This window comes from Penaeus chinensis, chromosome 21 (genome assembly GCF_019202785.1).
Source record: "Penaeus chinensis breed Huanghai No. 1 chromosome 21, ASM1920278v2, whole genome shotgun sequence".
NCBI lineage: Eukaryota > Metazoa > Arthropoda > Malacostraca > Decapoda > Penaeidae > Penaeus > Penaeus chinensis.
In genome coordinates, this window is record NC_061839.1 from 17774606 (window position 1) to 17792105 (window position 17500).

At 38.9% G+C, this 17500-nt stretch overlaps 2 protein-coding genes across 2 annotated transcripts in view; one reads left to right on the plus strand and one right to left on the minus strand.

Annotated features, from left to right (window-relative positions):
- LOC125036423 (sodium leak channel NALCN-like) overlaps window positions 1-3370 on the plus strand; it is a 30071-nt gene extending 26701 nt beyond the window's left edge. Inside the window, exons 29-33 of the mRNA XM_047629017.1 lie at window positions 541-677; window positions 780-930; window positions 1063-1173; window positions 1315-1486; window positions 1647-3370. Of these exons, the coding sequence (XP_047484973.1) occupies window positions 541-677; window positions 780-930; window positions 1063-1173; window positions 1315-1486; window positions 1647-1846 (771 nt within the window). The 3' untranslated portion in view covers window positions 1847-3370. The remainder of the gene's footprint in view (window positions 1-540; window positions 678-779; window positions 931-1062; window positions 1174-1314; window positions 1487-1646) is intronic.
- A 13716-nt stretch (window positions 3371-17086) lies between these two features.
- Window positions 17087-17500, minus strand: part of LOC125036424 — a 1711-nt gene continuing 1297 nt past the window's right edge. The window contains exon 4 of the mRNA XM_047629018.1: window positions 17087-17422. Within this exon, the coding sequence (XP_047484974.1) occupies window positions 17087-17422 (336 nt within the window). The remainder of the gene's footprint in view (window positions 17423-17500) is intronic.

The following is a 17500-nucleotide window of genomic DNA, read 5'->3' on the forward strand; positions in this document are numbered from 1 at the left end:
GACTAATATATATATAATTCATCAGTGCATCACAATACTGGCCTTAAATGTATAAATTATTTTCTCTAATAAATCCTTTATGGTAATCATGTGTTCGTCCCCAACTTAGTAACATTGACTTCATATAGCCTTTAGGATTAAGGTTAATTATATTACTTCCTGATCAGTGCTGCTTCTTTAATTAAAATCTTGTATGGGAAAGTGTTAGTAATGTAAATACTTGCTGGTAGGGCATGCATATACAGAGGAAATGCAATGGAGGCAATAAGTTAAATATATTGCTTTTAATACCCTAAATTAAATTGCAACTTTATAAGAGTTTTGTATACATAACAAAAGGAAAAAGAAAAAAGAAACAAAAGAAGCATTCAAATAGAAAATTAAATGGTCAGTAAAAAGAAATCGAATTTTTTTTTATTACAGTGTGAGAAGCATTTGATATTATCATTTTATTTTAATTTTATTTTTATTATATTGATGTAAGCCTCTTTTTAGAATTCCTTTTGTGGCTATATTAACACATCTCTTATGTTTTGTCAGGTGAAATTTATTCTGCGTCTTCTGAAAGGCAGACTGGAAGTAGATCCAGAAAAGGACAGATTACTTTTCAAACATATGTGCTATGAATTAGAACGCTTGCACAATGGAGATGATGTTACCTTCCATGATGTACTCAAGTAAGAGAAATAAGTACTATTTTTGGGATGTAATAGATCTATGAAATAATGCAAAGACTGCCACTTAGAATAGAGCAGTTACCCTATCTTCATCTCTTTCAGCATGCTGTCATACAGAAGTGTAGATATCCGAAAATCACTCCAGCTTGAAGAACTGATGGCAAGAGAAGAGTTGGAATATATCATAGAAGAAGAAGTTGCAAAACAAACCATTAGGAACTGGCTTGATAACTGCCTAAAACGTATAAGAGCTGTATGTATAATTGAACATTGTTATTATCTACTATTAATGAGTAGTATAGTATTAAATATATGCCTATCACATATTCTTATTCTTGACTAAAATTGCAGAGATCTGTTGTCTATGATAAAACTTTTCCTACAGCAAAAGGAGCAAACCTCATTACTTGCACGATTACGAGAAACAAATGACTTCCTGATGGTTGAAGACAAAAAAGTTCAGCCATGTGATAAAGAAAGAGAAACTGAAAACAAGGTAAGGGCTTTGTTTACTGGAATTTAGGAGGGGACTGATGTTTTAGAGTCCATATATTTTATTACTAGGAATCAGTAAAATGTTCAAGAATGGAAAGGTAATGATGACTTCTTTTAATGTGACTGTCTCTAAATCTCTTAGGATGCTGATCGAACAAGGGAGAGAAAGAAAGGCATTATTATAATGTCCAGAACAGACTCAATGACAAGTATTAGTGGAAGAAATTTCTTAGCCCCAACTCCATCAGATGCTTCATCACGAGCTGAGAAACACACACGACATGATTCAAAATCAAGAAAGAGGCGTCCCTCTGGTAACTCTTTTTACATAGTGATTAATTACAGCCACAAAAAAAAAAAAAAAAAAAAAAAATGATGGCAGTTATCATGCTGTGTTGCTTTTACTCTACTAATATTTATATAGTGTGTGCCTTTGAGAGATAAAGTATTGATAAAGTGAATTCATTATTTCAGGTAGCAGTAAAAATCTTCCCCACGTTAGTGAAGGAGGAGAAGGGATTACAATAGTCAATGGAGGACAGCTGAGTAGTGACATTTCAAGTAACAAAGCGGTTCTTCCTCGCTCAGCCTCAGGATCTGGTGAAGTGAGAGACTGGTGGAGGCAGCAAGTTGATTATGATTCAGGGTCAGACTTCAGTGATGATATGGAATAAGGGAACAAAATGTTTGTAAATCTTATACTCCTTGATTATTACTATTTTTGTGACTGATCTTTGCACATACAGAAGCATAGACCAATTAACTCCCATGCACTTGTACAGTAAATTTGTAAACAGTGGAAACCTAAAATCAGTATATTAACAAAGGTCTATCTAGATTTGGTTTTGTGTAAGTGAAAGACAGATTGCATAAAAATAGTTTGCTGTTTTTTCTTATTTTGGCAGTGTTTGCCTCTTTTGTTTTTTATACAAAATTAGTTTCCTTTCTTAAATAGACACTTTTTTTTACCTAATTTTTTATTATACATCTGCCATTCCGGTCATACTATGCATGTTCATGTTTTACTGTTTTTCTACATGAAGAATCACCCAAGATATTTGTATATTTTAATGCCCCTGACCCAGGTTTGAGTTGCAGTTTCTGTGTTTTAATTTTGGCTAACAGGTGCACAGGAATCTGGTAGTTTGTAGCTTTACACAGATTCAATCAACTTATCTTCAGAGCCCCTTAGTTTAAGATGTATCACAGAGTCTGAAGAATTCTCTGTGAAATGGAGATGCCAAAAGCACTAAGCTAAAAGTTGTTATCCTGCAGCATATTGACTGCAGTCTCTTCTTATATGTTATATTGAGATTACCAAATTAATGGAAAAAAAATATATATATATAAAATTTAAAATTTTTGCTCTGTTAACAAAATTCTGTTACTTTTGTTTGTGAAATGTGTTTTTATTTTTTATGATAATATAAAGATAAGATAATAGTCTGTGCAGCATTTATTTGATAGAGCCTTAAATGTACCTGAGTGGGTATTAGTTTGTTAGGAAATTTATTAGATAAATATGCCTATTTTAGGTTATATCTTGTTAAAAGTTGACCAAATAAAATTCTTCCCTAGCCATAGACTAGGTACTAGTAATCGAATGTTATACAATTTTAGAATGTATTTTATTATTGTTCAGAAGGGAATGGATAACTTAAATAATCCTCTATTATAGAATCTAAAATTCCATCCAGAGAATATTTAATTAGAGTATATATTTACATATAACAACCAACCAAGTATTTTATATAAAGCTTATTCATTTTTATCTTGTGCCACACAGAAAAAAGCTAGGTGGACTGATAGATAGATAAGCTGTACAATCCAATATTCTCTACATATCTCTGCACATACACTTGCCAACTGTAGTACAGGTGAACTCCAACCTTCTTGCTTTACAAAGTGTTACAGAGAAGGCATAATCACTTTGTTTAATCTTTAAATGCCCATGGGTAATTCTATATATTAGTTTATTGGTTTATAACACTGACATATTGCTAAGTCTATATGTTAACATAGTAACTATATATGTTTTGTTTTGTATTTATGAAGATCATATTACTTAAGTTTAAGACATTTAGGTTGTCATCAGATAAGGTCAGTGGAATAGTTTTAAGATACATTCCTTATGAAAAATGTTGCCTGTGCATTTTGTGGAGACCTGGTGATAATGGAAAAGAAAAGTTATAAAGAGATAAGTTATTTCATTATCCTCTTTGAGTAATATTTCATGTTGAATTAAATGTATAACATTCAGAAGCAGACAGACAGACAGACACAAACAGATAATTTACCATTATATGTTAATGTACAGTGATGAATGTAGACACTGTCAGTAAATATGGCTCTTATTTTACTGTATGACGTAAACAAAAATATATATAGTTTTCAAAGACTAATGTTGCACTGTTTTGGGAGGTCTGTACCGCCTAAAAGATTCCTCATAGTTTTTGTGATGTTTTATTACAGATTTCAGAAATTAAATAATTACCATATTTTAAAGACTCATTCTCATATATATATTCAGAAGAATGTTTATATTGCTCTTAAAATATATGCACATCAATATATGAGTGTATGAGAGCTTTTGAGCTAGTATTTTGGTGCTGTTAGTTGGAATATAAGCAAAAGAGCTGGGTAGGATGACCCAGCAAAGCTGAAGTAAGAATTAGTGTGGCCTAGGCATCAGACAAAGAGGAAGGGTGATAAAGAAAGGAAAGGAGAAGTGGATAATGAAGTCACCAAGGAAAGTCCCTCCTGATGTGCCTGTTTGAGCAGTGCTAGAGTCCTGCTGATGCTCCTGCCACAGCAGTGACCTGGTAAACTCAGAGCAGAGGGTCCAGCAGACACTTTAGGGACGAGAGTAAGAGGACTGGAGCAGACAGAAAGCAACTGAGGATGTGTTGACACAAGGGTAATAATGTGGCTTCATTAAGGCCTACAGAAAGATCAAGTGGTACTGACTAGTGAGCGACAGTAGTGTCTCACGGGAGAAGTAGCGGGTGTGTTTGATGATCGTGCCCACAAATTCATATATAATTTTGTACCTTAATATGAAGAGCAAATAACCATAATAGCTCAGATATTTGTGTACTTTATGTGTTTTGGACCTGAAATGAAAGTGCCAGTATGTATTTTAGAGAGGTTCTTTCAATTAAAGTTTAGAAAAGGAACAGTATATTTCTCCATTCTATTAACATTATCTGCCCAACATTTCAGAAGTTGGATGAGTGGATAGAAGGAATAGGAGAGGGATAGTGTAACAGCAGGCTGCAAATATGTCTTTTGATGGTGAAATGATGACTAGGGGAGAAGGCCCCACTTCAGAAGAACTACAAGACGAGCATCATCATGGAGCATTTTTTACAATTGATGCTGCAGGTTGTAAGAGTGCAGCTGGAAGGTCCAGAAATGAGCAGCGGGATCATGAAGCACCCAGGACAGTTAGAGATGACAGTATACGCATGAAGATGCAGGCAATGTCAACCCACATGAAAGCTCAGATGGCAGTGCAGTGGGAAGCTATGCAGGAAATGTCTTCTCAATGGATGCATCAGCTGCAACTTGCCGTGGTTCATCTCACACTCTTGCTGGTGACCTCTACACCAGCCTCCACCTCCCATTCTCATAACCGGACCCATGGAGCCAGAGATGGGATGCAGTCAGGCCCAACCACCACTGGGAATCCTAGCACCCCAGAACACACAAGAATCAGGCCACCTAGATTTGATGGGAACACAAACTTGACCTCCTTCCTGACCCAGTTTGACTGAGTGGCAGATGCTGAAGGATGGGATGATGGCGAAAAGGCTGTACAGTTGACAGTGTGTCTACACGGGAATGCTGCAGATGTGTTGGGTGCCATTGGAGCGGAGGTTTGCCATGAACATTTAAAGAAACAGTAACAGGCGCAGTTACAAGCTCATCGATGAAAGGCTGGAGAGGAACTGCAGGAACTGAGTACAGATATTGAACAACTGGCCTGGAAGACTTATGGAGGACTGGAGGAACAGTGGCTTGCAGAGATGGCTGTTCAACACTTTCTCACTGACGTTAATGATTTCCATGCAGTGATATATATCCAACAGGGAAATTCATCTACCCCATATGGGGCCCTAGCAAAGGCTTTGGAATATGAATCATGGGCTGCAGTGATACCCAGGGACTAGGGATAAAGAAAGAGGAGGAGGTTACAGAGTAGGGTGTTGGCACCCAACCCTCCCCCAGTTGGAACAGAAGGAGGGTAAAAGTGCAACACAGTAGCATAGTCCAGGAATGTTACAACTGTAAAAAGTCAAGTCATTTTAGCTGTGAATGTCCCAGCAGGAGATGCTGGGAATGTGGCGAGAAGGGACAGCTAGCCCGAAACTATGACCGCACAAGCAGCTCTTCGGGAAACAAAGGTGCTGGGAGCAGAAGCCAACAACTAAGAAGGGGAGACAGAACGAATCTGAGGAAGGAGATGTTACAGAGTAGGAAAGAGGGTCGCCCTGGTGAAAGGATCCATTAATGGGAAGGATTGTAACCCCAACAGTGGACACTGGAGCAGAGAAGACATTTGTGAGGAAGGGACTCATCCTCAAGCAGTTGCTCAAATACTGTCTTCCCTTGTGTAGTCCAGGTAATTGCATGCCTTGCAGACGAAAAGCAATGAAGAGAATAAGAGGCAAGGGGTGTCAGAGTATCTGCGAGACCTACTGCAGAGGAGTAGCCAGAGTCATTCTACAAGGAAGAAAAAGGTCTGCGATGCAGATGTATAGATGTGTGTTCAAAAGATTAAAGTGACCTGGGATGCACAAATATGGTCCCACATCACATCCACACTGGTGATGCAGCCTCTATTAAACAACCTCCAAGAAGGATCTCTCCAACCTGGCAGAAAGAAATGGAAGAAGAGTTGTAGAAACTTGAGGAGCATGGGTTGATAGAACGGTCCAATAGTTTCTGGTCATCAGTGATTGTCCTTGTTCAGAAGAAGGATGGTACATTACGATGTTGCGTCGATTACTGTACTCTCAATGATGTAACAGCTAAATATTTATATCCACTACAAGAGTGGATGACACACTGGATGCATTAGCATAAGTGAATTGGCTCTCATCCCTTGACCTGAAATCAGGATTTCATCAAGTGAAGATGGCTTCAGTGGATAAGGAGAAGACAACATTCACATTTGACCAAGGACTTTGGCAGTATAAAGTGATGCCATTTGAGCTTTGCAACTCGCCGGCCACATTTGATCGACTGATAAAGCAAGTGCTAAAGGGTTTAGTGAGGAAAACATGAGTGGTGTACTTGGATGGCAGTATTGTGTTCGGTCAGACGTTCTGGCAGGAAGTAAAGAGATGTCTTTGAGAGGATGAGAAAGGCAAACTTCAAGTTAAGTCCAAAGAAGTGCACTCTCTTTTAGCTGGAGGTACCCTTCTTAGGGCATGTAATAGGCTGTGATGGTGTGAGGGCAGACCCAAATAAGGTAGAGGTAGTAAAGGAAGAGCAATTTCTCTGGAATGTGACCGAGTTGAGGAGCTTCTTAGGATTCTGTATATATTACCGCTGTTTTGTCCAGAACTTTGCACTAGTTGACAGGCAAGAAAGTGAAGTATAATTGTAGTTCAGAGTGTGAGAGAGCATTCAAAAGGTTAAAGGATGCACTCCTAATCTGCTTTACCCAGATCCCGAGAAGCCAGATGTGCTGGACACAGATGCAAACAGTGAAGGCCTAGGGGCAGTAGCCTTCTTTAGCTGCAAGTTAACATCACCTGAGAAGAATTATTGTGTGACAAGGAGGAAGCTACTAGCAGTAGTGAAGGCCCTGAAGCATTTTCACTCTTGCCTGTATGGGGCTGAGTTCCAAATCAGGACAGATCATGCAGCATTAAGGTGGCTAGAGCGTCTGAAGAATCTGGAGGGGCAGTTAGCCAGGTGGCTTGGCTCGCTAGAGCAATACAACTACAGTGTGGAGCACCGACCCGGGCGACAGTATGAGTAGGCCATGTGAGGAAGAATGTGCACATTGGAGGAAACACGATACAGTGGTGTGTGGACAAGGTGCTGAATTTGAAATGTCACAGATGATGATCTTACAACCAAGGAACCAACAGGAGATTCAGTTTCTGATGAGCCTGAGGAAGTGAATGAGTGGGCTTGTTACCAATGCCAGGATCATGACCTGCATCCTTTGATAGAGTGGTTAGAAAGTAATGAAGATAAACCAGCCTGGGAAGACATGTTGGAGAAGAGTCCAACCACTAGGCATTTTTGGGATCAGTGGGCCAGTCTGAAAAATTGGCAATGACCGTGTGTTGGTCAAGCTGTGGGTAGCAAATGATGGGTATGCACGCTTTTGACAGACAGATGTCCCACGAGACCATCAGGAAGTACTCAGAGAAGCACATGATGGAGCTGGAAGTGGTCACTTGGGAATAAAAGGATACTGGGCAAACTCCGACTGAAGTTCCATTGGGTGGAGATGAGACATGATGTAGATGAGTGGTGTAGATCCTGTAATGCCTGCAATGCTAAGAAAGGCCCACATAGTAGGAGTCGTGCACCCCTGCAGCAACTTCGTGTAGGTAAACCACTAGACAGGCTTGAAATTGACGTTGCACGACCATTCCCCTCAACAACTAGGGGAAATAAGTTTGTGCTGGTGTGCATGAATTACTTTACAAAGTGGCCTGAGGCCTTTGCACTCCCCAACCATGAGGCAATGACAGTGGCAAAGGTGTTGGTCGTGTCTGTTTTTTCTTGTATCAGCCTACCTGATGAACTGCACTCTGATCAGGGCCATGAATTTGAGAGTGCAGTGTTCCAAGAATGCTGGAAGCTTTTAGACCTGCACAACAGCACTACACCCCCAAAGCAATGGCATGGTGGAACGGTTCAATAGGACATTACAACATAACCTTTATAAGCACTGTGAAAATAACTAGAGTGACTGGAAGGAGCGCCTTCCCTTGCTCTTGATGGCTTACAGGTCTGCAGAGCATGAGTCTACCGGATTCACACCATCTTGAATGGTGTATGAAAGGGAGATGCGCCTACCTGTAGATCTGACACCGGAGGTCCACCAAACGAGAAATTGCCAAAACCAGACATCATTTGTATTCAAGTCTTGCAGAAGAGACTCGTGGATATACATTATTTTGCACGACCGAAGCTTAAATTGGCCGGTGAAACAATGAGGAAACATTATGATAGAAGGGCTAAGAAAGCATTGTTTAGCTATGCATCCATTCAAAGAGCCCAGCTATTTCTGACAGTCTGCGTGCTGCAGCGTAATGATGTCCCACGGGATGTTGCCAGCACAACAAAGGGGTATTGTTTAAAAAATAATGAATATAAATATCTAAGATGTAAGTGGTGATGCTACTGAATACCAAATGGTTTTCATTAGCTCATGATAATCATGTACTTCAGTGAAAGCTTTCTATTTGTCTTTCATATAGCACAGTGGTTTATAGTTCTGAATGACATTTACTAGGTCTTCATTTGTCGTGGATCTGAGGTGTCTTCTTCTGGCCTTTTTTCTGGTGGATCATGTTGCTTGGTGTCCCCGGATCCACTGAGACACGGTTGGCTTCGAGATAACTATTCTTGATATTTCGATTCTTGATAGTCTTTTAGAGTAAAGCGAGATTTTGACGCTGCACATGGTCTATGAGGTCTCCATTCCTAATATTGGCATGATACAAGACCCCAGTCATATCAACTCCGAAGCACTAGTCGAACATATTTTGAAGCTTCATCAGTTCCGAGCTTTGAAAGCAGCAATTACCAACTCCTAGCAAGTATAGATACCCCCCCCCCCCCACACACACACATATGTATGTATGTACAGCTACACAGAAAATTATTGTTAGGAGGGATGTCGAAAAATTCAATAACGATCAGAACCTGTTAAGGAAGGGATGGTATTTTGGGGTTTAAATTAGTTTCATTCTGATTCATAATGTATCGGATTATTGTTCTGGAATTCATATGGATTCACAGTGACATGATGATCTTTACGATGGAGACATCAAAAGAAACGCGCATTGTTCTCCTTCACACTGAAGGTTTAACAAATGTAGATATCACACGACGATTGGGAATTTTGATGCCGACGGTCGCTGGGCGGATACGCCGGCATCAGCTTACAGGTGCCACAAACAACCCTCGGGCCAGCCGTCTTAAATGCACAACCGAAGAAAACCAGGTAGGTCCAGGTATCTGAAAACAGCAATTAGTTTTCATTATTAGCATCGCACCAAAAAGCGGTAACTCTAACCTTGTTGCCAAATGTATAGGGACATGGGGTTGCCACATGTAGTGAGGAGTGGTAGGAAAGACGGTATCTAATTAATTTGTCCTTTATTTTACAGCCAGGCAATTGGATCTATGGTTAAGGCAAACCCATTTTTCAAGGTACGTGATATCTATAATAACGTGGGGCTATCATGTTGCTTAGAGACCATCCGTGCTAGACACCGCTCGCGCACCCGCGAAGAAGCCCGAGTTGACGCCACAGAATATGAAGAGGATGGGATATGCCTTACAGTATGTAGATAAGCTACAGGCCTTGTGGGAGAAAGTAATCTTCTGCGACGAGAAAACTTTTTCTTCTGAAGGCCCAACACTGCGAGATATGTATGGCGTCGACAAAACACCAGTTACGACACCACCCCTCCCCTCCTATTTTCAACTTCCTTTCACTCGATATATTCAATAGAATTGAACGCTAAAACATTTTTATATATGTATGTTTTTGTATCTGTATCAGTTTATCATTAAATAGATTTGAACCAGAGAATGTGATCGCAAGCAGGAGTGGCCAAATCACCGCAAGATTGTTTGGGTGGAGGCATGTGAGTGGTGCCGGGGAATTGATGGATGACGGCCCTGGTTGATTTACTGGCCGCAGATATGTTGATAGGTTTTCCTATCAACAGTTAGAGCTCTAGTTTTACAGAAACAGAGCCATTCTACCGTATTCAGGACAACAGCCCCATCCATACCAGCTGTGTTGCCAGAGATTGGTTTCGTGAACGCCCCGACATCATGCTGTGCCACATCTACCCAGACCTCCGGATTCAAACCTAGTTGAAAACGCGTGGGCGGCCATGTCTAAATACACGCAGAAAGACCACACGATTGCGAGTATGGCAGTCGTCAATAATGGGAACATGGGAATGCCTACGATGTGAGGATAGCCGTCTCCTGACGGGTATGCTTCGGCGCCTTAACTGTAGTTTGGCAGCAGGACGTGGAAATACGATATATTAAACTTGAATATATTACCAGTATTTTTTTCCTTGTTTTGATTATTTTTTGGAATTTGTCAATAGTCATTAAATAATTTAATAGCAATAATGCGTGTGAGTAACACCTGTCATCTCAATCGTCTGGCAATGCCGTACATTTATATGATCATTTGGGCTAAGGTTCCTGACTATTTCAGGTTCTTTGTCCCAGTCTGCTTCGTTCAATATTGCGTTTCCTAATCTACATTGGTATAATAGACGCTTATGGGTGTTGAATTCCATTTTCCTAGTGGAACTTCTCATGAATAATTTCTCGAGTGTCATGAGACGTCGTCTATTAGGCTTCTTTGTAATTTTGCGTCGTCTTCAAAAAATGTTCAGATAATTACCTAGGCTTATATTTGACCCTAAGTTCTTGATGAATTTAGAAAACATAATCGGCACCAAGACCGATACTTGAGGTACTCCGCTAGTTACTCAAGTGCTTCCCTCTAATTACGGTACTCATCTGTCTTTCACCCATTCGAGGTTTGCCTTTCACTCCACATAGGTGTTCTAATTTCCATAATAGTCTTCTATGAGACACCTTATCATATGCCTTTTTAAAATCTACGTATACACAATCCGCTGATAGAAACACAGGATATTTACTGTCATCGGCCAAAAGCAGTGACACTCGGCTAAAAGCAGTGACAGTCTAGTTATGCTATATTTGATGCATTAGTCGATAAAGTGTAACTCTTAGTTACTTATGATGATAGGGAAATCTAAGCTAATAAAAACACAAATTAGAGTTTGGTGGTAGTGAGAAGTTGTATTTATGTTAGGGGTCCAGTACTTGTGGACGATCTTGGTGGTTACCTTAACGCCAGATAAGGGCCAAAATATCAAATCGCCTCCTGAAACTGTCACCTCAGCATCTATACAACCAGCCCCTTGTCTAGGTGACCTGGCATCCCCGGGTCTGTCCTCCTTGGAGGCAGTTAATCTTGGAGCATCATTGAGTGAAGGTGAATCAGTGTTGACTCCAAGAACTCATTTAGAAAAAAGCTGCGTAATTAAACGTAAGAACTATAAAAAGAGATTTAAGATTATCTGTAGCATTAGTGCGGAGTAAACTATAGATTCCCAGGACGTCTTGCATCCCGAAGTTTAGTGGACGACGGGCCTAGGAACTATAGTTCATTTGTAAGTATTTTTACGAAATAGATTTGTAAGTTCTTTTTGCACACAGTGTTTCACATATACATAAAAGGACATTGAACAAGGAGGGAACCACACCACAGAGATACGGTGGTGGGTTAAACACAGTGGTAGACGAAACAAAATGAAACCACAATTACACCAGTGAAATCACTCGAAGAACATAGACACGAGAAATACAATATCTATTAAAAGAAGAACCCATTAGTCTCTTTGACTATAATGATATATATGAATGAATATATAATTAATGATGACATATGTATGAATTAATATATAATTAATGATGACATGTATGAATGAATATATAATTAATGATGACATGTATAAATTAGAATAAATTTCATCGCAAGGTTTACAGAATTAGTAATGAATACGGGGACAGAATATTGCCATACTGATCTGAAGTCTCAACGATCAAAAATAAATCTACCTGAAATTACCTTGAATTGAATCACGAGAGTAAAGTAATACGATGATTGTTGTTAGGGCTAACCCAGTCTAACACTATACATGACCTTTCCTTAACACCAAATTGTTTGTATGATATCACATCGTATTTCAACCCACTGTTTCATAATTATCCTTTTTAACAGATTGCATACTACGCTGGTTAACAAAACTAGCCTATAATTTAGAGGGTTTTGTTTGTCGTTGATCTTATATAATGGTTTAACGTTTCCGAGTTTCCAATTTTTGGGTAATTTTCATTTCACTGAATTTTGGTATATTGGCAATACATAGTTCTTCGGCACATTTCCTAAGAACCCAGTTAGAAATCTCACCTGGTCCCTCTGTTGTCTAACCCATTTAATAGGTCTTTCATTTCATTTTTTGAGTGCGATATTCTCAATAGGAATTTCACATATTTCCTCCTCCTTAGAATAAACGATGTTGTCATTGTTGTCGCTATTTTAGTATCTATTTTTAGTCTTACTATTTATGTAGTTAAAGAAGAGCTTTGGTTGATTTGTACATTTATTGATTATATCATTTTCAAAGTCTAATTTCGCCTCCCTCATGGTTTGGGTATACATATATCTTTCAACTTTATGCCTTTTATACGCTGCCTGAGATCAGTGTCTTTTGAATCTTTTCCAAAGGAGCTGTTTCCTTTCTCTAATTTTCTTGCGTTTATCATTGAACCACTTTTTGCCATCCAGTTTGGATTCAGTGATGCATATGACATCTGGTTCATTAATTACAATATCTATCTGTTCTAGTAAATTCGGACATAAACCATTTATATTTGCATAAAGTATTTCTATATAATCTTTTCATATTTCTTTTGGCTGTAAGGCAAATGTTTATTTCTACATTTGGGTTCCGATAGTAAACATATTTTGCTTGGAGGCCTTCCATCCTCCAAATGAAGATTTATTTTCCTCAGTCCTTTGTTCATTTTCGGTTTTTACATCTTCCAGTTTTTTTCTGAAGTATTTCTCTGTCATCCTTGGCAATATAAATATGATATGAATGACAATATTGTTTTATTCTATCAAATCATGGTATATGTAAAATCGAAACGTTTTCGACGAATTTATTATAAAAAATTATACAACTAAGGTATAACAAAACACATCGCATATATTTATAAAATCAAAATAAAGCTAATATATATAAATACATATATACATATATCTATCTATCTATCTATCTATATATATATATATATGTATATGTGTGTGTGTGTGTTTATGTATGTATACGTATGTATATATAATTAAGATAATAATAATACATATACGTATACACACCTATACATATATAAGCTAAATGACAATAAATACAATCTCTAGTGTGCAAATATTGTAATCAACCACTAAACATTTATGGGGTATTGAGGTCTTTGAAGGCGCCAGTCAGTCATGCGCACGAAAACGGGAGAGAGAGGACGATTTTTGCAGGTCTACATTCCATCAGCCTCCAGGCCCAGGCGCGAGAAGTTGCAATTGTCGCCTGGAGGTTACTGCTGCGGCTGGGCACCACGGCGGGTAAGGACTAAGCTCAGCCGAGTCAGCACCAGCTGACACACGTTAGCGAGTCAACATTAGTCGACACAGGCCGGGCTCCCCTCATGGACATAGCCCCTCATGGGCATAGCCCGGGCGAAGCTCAGCTTCGCATATCGGACTTATCCTTACATTCCATCCGCGACTAATATGATAATTGGCGTCGAACCCGAAGCTTTATTCCAAGTGACGTCATGCACGAGACAGACGAATTTGAGTAGCTCAATGACGAGACCTTACTTATATGGACCTTAATGCTTGGTCACATTTTCTCTTATCCAGATTTTCTTTAAGCTCTATTACATCAGTTACCAATTGGTTATTCATGAATGTTACTGTTATTGGGTGTTTTTTTTTTCGAATAACCCCAACCTCCTGTGAGCTATTACATTCTGCTCCGAGAATACCGGTTTTATAACCTTGATTTTTGAGTACGTATGTGTGTGTTCATATATACATATGTGCGTGGTCTGTTGCTAGTTTACAACTACATTCAAACGTTCATTATTCATTTTATGGTGATATAAATTTCTTTAACATTTCTTACGTAAATGTTTGAGCCTTAATATATATATACATATATATATACACACACACACACAAACATATATATATATTGTGGGTATTTGCACAATTTTATATACTTTTTCTTTGAAAAACTACTTTAACAGCTGAACATAATCTCATAAAAACCGAAAACATTTGGCACTTATTGCCTAATGCTCTGGTTTGCATATGATTATTCACAAGTGTGTGTGATTGACGTTATATGAAATGAATACGAGACTAGATAGCATTCATTATAGAAAAAGTACGAATTATTTTGCCCAGCATGAAACTCAGTAATCTGAAACACCAATATATATGTTCCTTTCATCTCTAATAGAACGCCATTTTAGTGATTTAGGTTACGTTGTTTCTTCTATTGTAAAAACGTTCTGCAAGCATGATGAGAAAGGACAAAACTAGGCCAATACACATTACTGCAAAGATACTGAACACCGTCGGTAAGCCTATGCTGGATCCTTCTAGTGACTGGCAAGCAGGTGTTGTCTTTGTCATCAAATCTTTCGACCATCGACTAAGTAAACCACTTGCCTGTATGTCGACTATTCTGTAAATAGAAGTTATTTTTGTATACGAATAGTTGAATGTCTTCGATCAATTTGTTGTATGATTTACATTTTAGTGTTTTAATGATAGTAATGCTACATCATGTAATAAATTGGTAATGTTAGTGATGATAGTACCGGTAATAACGGGGATGAGTATGGTTGTGGTGATGATTATTATCAGTATTGTTATAACTTTTATTTCTATTATTATTTTTGGCGATGATTATCACGACAAATTAGATATATTACCACGATTTTTATTATCAACATCATGAGAATATTTCATCAGTCTTTCTTCTCCCCATTTTTACTGTTATTATCATTGTATTATATCAATATCAACCAAAAAATTTGAAATTTTAGATATAGAAGACTTACATCTTATTGAAGATAGGAACCAGAGGTGAATTTTTCCGGACGGTAAATGACGAAAGTTGGTTAAATCCCAAGAGAGGAATGAAATGATACTGGCAGTCACGCATAGACCGGAGAACGGATTCCACTTCTATAAACAAATATGCTTCTTGGAGAACTCGACTCAAGCCTTCTGTTGGATCCTTTACTAGTGACCTTCTTTTGTTCTGTTCGATAGATTTCCACAGCTGGCGATGGGTGTCGTCGCTGGACAGCTAAAGAAGCAAAATGGAAATGCTTGCTAATACCTGTATATCTTAGTACGTTCTGCGCTGCTGACCAAGATCAAGAGAAGCATATTCAGTTCTTTTATTACAACGTTTTACATATTACCATCAACCATTTCGAAAGTAAATTTCCCTTACTCTTATATACTCAGACATCGCCGTTCCGTCGGTCCAACCCGTGGGAATCCCCAACTGGTACACCTTTTTCAGTGTAATGTAGTGTGGCAGGGAGGGTCCCGCCGCTAGTGCAGAGACGAGGTAACTGGTATAATGGGCCATGAGGAGAACGCCCGAGATCATTGCCGTCAGGAAAGCGATCCGCGCTCCCACCGTACGGAAGTTCAGCCAGCTGCCTGGAAACGTCTTGATCTAGAATCGCTGACTGAAACTTATTGCAATAAATCCATTTGATATTGTAAAATATTTAATGTAAACGTAATCTATTTCATGAATATTGCATCCGGTGGCTCCCCTAAAAGCTCTTCCTCAGCCTCTACCTTAAAATCTGGATATATTAAAAAATGTAAAAATTTTGTAATGCTGAAAATTAAATACAAACTAAGAGACTACTCTTATTGATATAAATATTGTATATGAGACATCCAAAAGCCGTCAATTTCATACTTTAACACGAAATTTTTGTCATGTAGACTTTGAGAAATAAACCCGGCATACCTTGTGCTACAATACATCCACTAACAAGAGTAAAGGACTCTGAGAGCGAAATCTTCTCTTCTGTGGGTAGAAGTGTCGTGATGACATAGAACACTAGCACCATGGCCACGACTGATAACAGCAGCATTAACCACACGTGTCCATGGAATTCTTGGATGTATGTCTTCCACTGAAAGTCACTGTGTGAAGGCCGCTTCATGACGACCATATATCTGGAAATAATTTCAATGAATGGTATCAGTCGATACATTTGTCAAAATCTGGGTATGCACGGTTACTCTTATATTTATAATTATTTTTCTTTTTTATGGGAAGCTGAACACCTGTCACCATCCCCTCTTCTCCGCTGTAAAAAATACTCATAAATTACTTTATGGATGGCAACATTAACCCCGACATTCTATTATCCCATGTTCTATATTACCACCACAGCCTTACACAACTCACACAAAAGAACTTACCTGGAAAACCCAATGTTAACAAGGTAGTCAATGTCATCCGCCCGTTCCTCAGTGACATCGAGAAGTGCGACGGCTATGTCAGCCCGGTCCTGCACCAGATCTGCAACCATTCCTGTCCACTTTCCGTTCTCGAAGCTTCCATACTTTCGGTCTCGTGGAATATGGCAAGTAGACCTACAGGAATACGTAACTAGGTATAATTGTAAGTTTAACAGCTAGTGCCGTTAGCTCCGGTTTTCTATAGGCTCAATCTATGTTCATATTTTTTAAATACTGAACGAAATATATTAATATCTAGGTTGACCTTAATGTTATTTGGAGAATGATTTGCAATTAAACAGATACATCAACAGTCTAAACAGTACACGCAAATCGGGATCTTACGTGAAGTTTGTGACCTCTTGAATCAAGTTGAATAAGTTTCCAAAGACTCCTCCCAGGCCCAAAGTCCCATCTCGGTTCCGTATTACCAGTGTGGTTGTGTCCTGGTAAATATCAGTGCGGGATAACGGTAACTCTTAAAAATGAGACAAAACTATAACTATCGTTCTAAAATAGTATATCAAAGTACAATATTTTCAAATCTGCTGAGTGTGTGACTTACTGGCAGAACAGTGCACCGGAGATGGAGACCCGTCAAGTCCCAACGTCTCTGTGCGACGTCACCCTCAGGCGCAATAATCTGACCAAAACGCATACTTCTGCCAGATAAAAACTTATTCGGCAAGACGTTAGACCCAAGAATTGTTTCCAAGCGCGAACCATCCTCGAAAATGGCCTGCCGGCCTAAGACCCAAGAACCGACTCGAACCAGCTTTGGTGTTCCACCTCGCAAGATCTGGTAACTCTCCCAAAGTGATGCCGATGACGCATCTTCAGAAAACATGGCCAGGGTTACCTGGAAGTAATAATTTGACACGAAACGAAAGCATTAATGGCCCTTTTGCCATAAGATTACTAGATATGTAATTCACAG